Genomic DNA, 6,644 nt, shown 5'->3' with positions numbered 1-6,644 from the left:
GAGGCTTTGCGGCTGAGAACAGGAGAGGAAGAAGGCTTTGGTGTCTTCACAACCACCAGTTACTGTAAAGGGCCGATGGTGCCACGGACATACATGCACATACACAGGCAAACACGCACACTGAGCAGGCAGACAGGCACACACCTTTAAAGAGAGGCATCCAGGGGCTGACAGAGGCCTTTGAAGAGTTAGCGGACAGGATGTTGGGCATTGGGATGGGGCCCGACCTCTAGTTTCCCAGGGATGGGCCACTCCCTAAGCTCTGGCTCAGGTGCGGGTGTGGAGACAGTGGGAGGGGCTCCCATAGAAGGTGGTTTGGGGGAGGAGGGAAATCTGTTGGGCCTCCTGTGAGATCTAGGCAAATTTGGGTCAATTAGAATCTGTTGATTTGGGGGTTTTTTTTTTGGTTTTTGTTTTGTTCATCTTTATATTGAGGTTAAAAAAAATTACATTACGTATGTGAGAAGGGACAAGGCTTTTCTCTATGATTGACAGCAGGGGCTGATGCAAACCAGAAGCTCCTGGAAATAAGATATATATATATACATTTATACATTCATATAGATCACCTTATTCATGAGTCCCAGAGAAGCACAAAGCAGCAGAGAAAGCAACTGGCACCCAAAAGCACACCTCTGTGTGCGCCACCCAGTCAAGCGATGCAATTCCTTTCACTACGGCAGAAGCGATCCCCACCCTCCAAAGCCACCCCTCTGAAAAAAACAAAAAATGAAAAGAAACTTCCCCTTTAGGAACAGGGCTATTCACAAATTTTTGCCCTCCTGACCAGAAAAAAGAAAAGAAAAGAAAAACAACAGCAAAAAACCAACCTAACATCACCTTTAAGGCTGGCAGTGACCATTTTCTTTTCCCTGCAGAGGCAGGACGTGCTGTTGGTTTTTTTAAAATAAATTTATTTATTTATTTGCTTTTATTTTTGGCTGTGTTGGGTCTTCGGTGCTGCGCATGGGCTCTCACTAGTTGTGGCGAGCGGGGGCTACTCTTTGTTGCGGTGCGCAGGCTTCTCATTGCAGTGGCTTCTCTTGTTGTGGAGCACAGGCTCTAGGCACGTGGGCTTCAGTAGTTGTGGCGCACGGGCTCAGTAGTTGTGGCTCGCGTGCTCTAGGCGCATGGGCTTCAGTAGTTGTGGTGCACGGGCTTAGTTGCTCCGCGGCATGTGGGATCTTCCCAGACCAGGGCTCGAACCCGTGTCCCCTGCCTTGGCAGGCGGATTCTTAACCACTGCGCCACCAGGGAAGCCCCAGACATGCTGTTTCGAACACTGAGGCAGGAGAGCAGTGTTTTGAACACTGGCCCTCACAAATACTTCAGACAGTTGTCTTCAAGACCCTGTGGTTCTTCACCAACTCCTTTTTTGACTCCTCTGAGAGTAGCTGGAATGAAAGACATCCACCCTTTGCTTCCTCTAAGTGGCCTCTAGGCAGTGGGTTTTAGTAAGCCTGCAAAAATTCTGGAGCCAATCTCATGTGGCGCTGAGCACGAGGGGGGGCCTAGTGGTCCAAGTCTGCTTTAAGTCTCCCGCCCACTGGGAACTATTGACCTCCAGAGGTTTTTTTTTTTTTAACTTAAAGGGGAGGTGCACTGTACACCCCCCTCCACTGGAGGAAAGGAGGCCCAGTGCCTAGCTACCCACCCCACACCCCAAACCTTCACACACACACACCAACGAAGGCACCGCCAGGGGCACAGGCATGCTTTGGCTGTGGGGCCCCTCCGGAGGCCCGGGGTGTGAACAGCTGCACAGAGGGCTGTGTGATGTGGAGTCAGCACCTTAGGAGGTGGGAGGGGGGCGGTGGGCAGAGGAGGAAGAAGCTCAGGGTCCCGATGGGTCAGAAGAAGGAAAAGGGGAAGAGGCAGTCAGGACACGGGAGACGAGAAAACAAAGATGACCAGAAAAGGGCCAAAAAGCAGAAAATGTAGAAAATAAGAGAGTGAAAAGAGAAAGAGGCAAAACAGGATCTGGGCAACCACACAAAACAGGAAGGAGACAGAGCGGAAGGAGGGGAGGAAACAGAAAAGAGAGCGAGATGAATGGGGAAGGATGTGAGAAGGGAGAGAGGGAGCCAGGAAGATGATATCAGAGGATGTCAGAGCTTGGTGTAGAAACTTCCATTGACAAGAGGGAATTGGGAAGCCCTGTGCAGAGCCTCAGAACCTGATAAAAAAAACCGGCGGGCCAAATCCACCAGGGCAGCCACATAAATCAGCGGGTTGATGGCTGTCAAGATGGCCATAGGCAGCCATGGTTCCCAGACGCACACATAGGAGGTGAGTCTATCACGGCAACTCACATCACTGGATCGCCGGGGCTGCCTGCCGAACTTCTTGACGAACTGGTAGAGCGGCCAGAGGACCACAGCGGAGGTGTAGAGGAGGACGGAGAGCAGGGTCAGCCCCAAATGGAAAATGGGGGCGGGGATAGAAGACTGCTGTTCCAGTTGCACCAGTTCAGCAAGATGGCCGTGGCTGCCAGGAGGAAGCAGATGGGGCACACGGCCACGCATCACACCAGGGCCGGCTGCTGCTGATACAGGTGGGGGCTGCAGATGAAAGCGAAGATGACACAGGCCATGAAGATCTCCAGCCTGTTGAGCAGGCCTGGCAAGGTGAGCGTATAGCAGGAGAACTCGCCAGTCAGGGCACAGGTCCAGGCCGCTTGGGTGGTATGAGCCACAGAAACCATCCAAGAGAATGCAGTGGCAGCGATGGCGTGGTCCCGAAAGGGGCTGTGAGGCAAGAACTGGATGTAGGTGATGGCAAAGAGGATGGAGGCCGAGAGGCGTAAGAGGGTGGCATGGCAGGCACAGGTGACGAGAAGGCTGTCCCAGAAGAGGTGGAGGCGGGACTGGAGCCCACGTAACCCAACTATGAAGATGTTAAGGTCACGATGAAGCAGAAGAACCAAACATGGACCAGTCACCCAGGTGCCCACACTGGCCACCAGGGAGACGGCCACACAGGTGGAGAGCAGCTGTAGCAGGCTGAGAAAGTAGCCCATGATGGTCAAAGAGCTGCGGACGATCACGTGGAGGTCGTGATGGTCGTGCAGGTCTATGTCCCCGATATGGCAGTGGTCTTTGCTGAGGACCCACCAGTGAAAAATCCAGCTCTGGAGTCAGACTCCTGGAAAAGGCTCAGGGGCCTGTGACGGCTGAGGCTCAGGATCAGTGGAGTTTGAACCAATGGCCCAGACACTTGGGTAACAGCACAGCTACTCCAGAATGATTCTCCCCACCCATCACCCTTGGCCTTCTCAGGAGACTTGTCTTATCCCAAAGCTCACAGCCATGTTTGGTCTGCCCTCAAACCATGAACATTTGTTTAATCTCTTTGAGCTGCGGGCCATTATCTACACAGACAGGATGCTTAGGATGGTCCTTATCTACAATCCCAACCCTTCAAGGCTCTGAAAATGGAACAAGAATTTTTTAAAAATTCATTTGGTAACAAAATTTGACCTGCACAGACGTGAGATAATTTATGTTTTTTATTTATTTCACTTAGTGTGCATGCTCAAAAGCTCGGTGGCAGAAACACTAATGTGTTTGATTACAAGGTGCTTTCAGACTCCGGTGGGGTGTTATATCCTATAGAGTAGATACACCATGTTGCATGATTGAAGCTGAAAAATTCTGAATTCTGGATCATATCTGACCTGAAGTGTTTCAGAAAAAGGATCGTGGATTGTACTGCTAACCGCGTTTTACAGATGAGAAAACTAAGGCTCAGGGACTTCAGCACTTCCCTAAGATTTCATGGCTAGAAAGTGGGAGCCCCAGATAAAAGTGCCATAGCTGTGAGTTTGAACCCTTTGCTCTACAGCCCAGCATTTCAGCAGGGCATGTGGGTGGGAGCCCAGGACTAAAACTCAGGCTCTGGGACCCAGGACACACCTTCAGGGCCATGGCCTCCTTCCACAGCAACCTGAAGAGACATGTGTCCCGGCCTTTCCTCCCTGCAGCCATCACTAGAAGGAGCTGCCGTCTGAGGTGACCCAGCCCCACCCGGTGACCCAGCAGCTTCAGGGGTGAACAGAGATAAGCCATGGCGTAAGAGCAAGGCAGCAGGGACAAGATGATATGGGAAGTAGGAACTGTTTGAATCCCACTCCCCACCCCCCAATTTTGCCTTAACACGTGACTCTTCTCCATTTGGGAAAAAAGACACCAACCCAGCATTACTCCAAGGTGGAGCATTCTGGGGGAACCACAGAATAAATTAACATATATTTGGCTTTTAAACTCTAAAGCTGCCATCCAGGTGCGAGTCTGGAAGGATCTAGCAATAGTCCTACCTGAGCGAGGATTTTTCTGGCCTGGGAGACCGGTTAGCAGCTTCCAAGCTGGGAAGAAGGGAGTGGAAATGGACAAGGATGTTGTGTCTGGATGCTGATGCGGAGCCTTTCAGGGCATCCCAGGGAGGGGGTGGAGGATGGACGGATGATAGGCCCCCTCTTAAGGGCAGGAGCTGAAAGAGGAGGCACCTGCTGGACCTCTGGGAGGTGACAGCCCTGAGGATGCACTTGGGACTGGGGCGGGGGTGGCAGAGTGGAGATGAGCTGGGGAGGATTCCGGGGTCCGAGTGGCCCCGAGGCAGCCCGGTAGGTGTCTTCTGACCCAGAAGGGACGCAGGCATGGAGCCCACCTTCCCCATGGAGGAGGGGCTGGAGTGGAACTGAGGGAGGGAGGACGGGGGCCTAAAGGGGTTTCAGGGTTGGGACAGGGGACACGTGGCAAGCGTGGCAGGGACCATGGAGACCAGGGAATTGCCCAGGACACCTGCCCAAGACGGTCCCGCCAGCAGGGCTGCAGTCCTGCCTCACACAGGGCCTCCTGCAAGGGTCCCAGGGTGTGGGGGACTGAGAGCTCCTCCCCAGCCTGCTCCCTCCTCAGGGACAGCTGCCCTGTTTCAAAGGGACTATTGGCCGAGAGGCGCCCCCAGGGCTTAAGGGTCAGCACCCTGAGCCCGCAGCCAGCTTCCTGCCATCAGGGGCCTTGTCACCTTTGCTGATAATAAACCCTGGGAAAAGCTGAGGCTGGAAAGAGAAACACAGAGCAAACCCCGAGAACTTACCTGGACTCACAAGGCTCCTTCAGCCCAGTTGCCAGTGGAGCCCTGGAGCCTGCTGGCCTTCCAGTGGGCACTGCCAGGGGTGGGGGGAGGGGCACTGGCTCTAAGGGAAGCTGGGGGTGTCATGCTGTCTGTCCCCGAATTTGTTCCCAACTTACCTCCACAAAGTGACTGTGCGATTTACACTTAAAGCTAAATGGCAACTTTGGATCAGTTTAATGCCACAGAAGCAGAACTTGGAGAAAGAGAGGCATGGGGGTTCCAGCTGTGTGACCCTGGGTAAGGCATGTGCCCTCTCTGGGCTGCAATACCTCCACCTGTAAAGCAACAGGTTTGCCTGAGTTTCCCACCAGCACCTCCTCCATTCTAATTTGTGAGCGTGGAAATGGTGCCTCCGTCAGAGCACATCCTAGATGTGGCTGAGCCCTGCCTGCCCAGCAGCCGGGCATGTTGACGTGATCTTGTGTCACTGGGCTATGTTCCCTTGAGGGTGGTGGGGTGGGGGCTGGAGCTGAGCAGCTGCTACCCCCTTTACTTTATGTTGCTTTTCATTCTTCATCTCTGTTTCGTATTTTCTATATTTTCTTATTCTCATGTATAATGGACATAAAGCAGGACTCTGATCACATCACATGTGCCCAGTTTCCTCTCTTTGGCGTGGCCAGGCTTCCTGCCTGCTGACAAGCGCGTCCACCCCCCCATCCAGGGAGCATCCATATGTCCTCAACCTCAGATACAGTCTTCAACACATTTCACGTGCTCTGAAACCATATTTAGACATGTGTGTACATATATGCACCCATGTTTGCAGGGGTATCTGTAAATTTTTTTCCTATTTTATAAACATGAGACCGTGTCATGCACAGTGCATCTTGCTTTTCTACTATCCTTCGACAGATGCAGGTGGTCCTCTCCAGTGGGCCTTAGTCGTCTCCATCCCCTTTACTTACCTCCTTCCACCCTGGCTCCTGTGGGCCTTTAGACCGACCACCCATCTCTAGATCAGTGGATCCTACCCTGTGAGTCTCACACATTGGGGCACCACAGGATTAGGACAAGGGGTCCTTGGATCCACGTGACCACCACGCTCTGGAACCAGAGGTGGGCAAGCTTTTCTGGAAATTTCTAAAAATATGACAAAGACTCTATTTTCTATTTTTTTATTCATCTTTGTTTCCTAGGGCTACTGCAACAAGTTACCACGAGCTTGGTGGTTTAAAACAACAGAAATGTATTCTCTCACAGTCCTGGAGCCCAGAAGTGTGAAATCAAGGGGTTAGGAGGGCCATGCTGCTTCTGATACTCCAGGGGAGGGTCGTTCCTTTGCTCTTTTAGCTGCTGGAGGCCCCTTAGCTTGTGGCCGCTTAACTGCATCTCTGCCTCCACCTTCACGTGCTCATCTTCTCTCAACTCTGTGTGTGCAAATCTCTCTGTCCTTCGTCTTATAAAGACTCCAGTCACTGGATTGTGGGCCCACCCTCCATCCAGGATGATTTCCATCTCAAGATTCTTAAATAATCATTTCTACAAAGACCCTATTTCTAAATAAGGCC

General features: G+C 52.3%; 1 protein-coding gene across 1 annotated transcript; it reads right to left on the bottom strand.

Annotated features, from left to right (window-relative positions):
• Window positions 1-2,108: 2,108 nt before the first annotated feature.
• Window positions 2,109-4,067, bottom strand: LOC118889806 (myeloid-associated differentiation marker-like). The gene is given in 3 exon segments (XM_036841980.1): window positions 2,109-2,443; window positions 2,446-3,130; window positions 3,915-4,067. Coding segments are annotated over 3 exon segments (1,173 nt in total).
• Between the last annotated feature and the right edge of the window lie 2,577 nt (window positions 4,068-6,644).

This window comes from Balaenoptera musculus, chromosome 2 (assembly GCF_009873245.2).
Source record: "Balaenoptera musculus isolate JJ_BM4_2016_0621 chromosome 2, mBalMus1.pri.v3, whole genome shotgun sequence".
Classification (NCBI taxonomy): Eukaryota; Metazoa; Chordata; class Mammalia; order Artiodactyla; family Balaenopteridae; genus Balaenoptera; species Balaenoptera musculus.
Note: the sequence above shows the minus strand (reverse complement) of the source record. Positions and strands in the feature narration are given on the sequence as shown.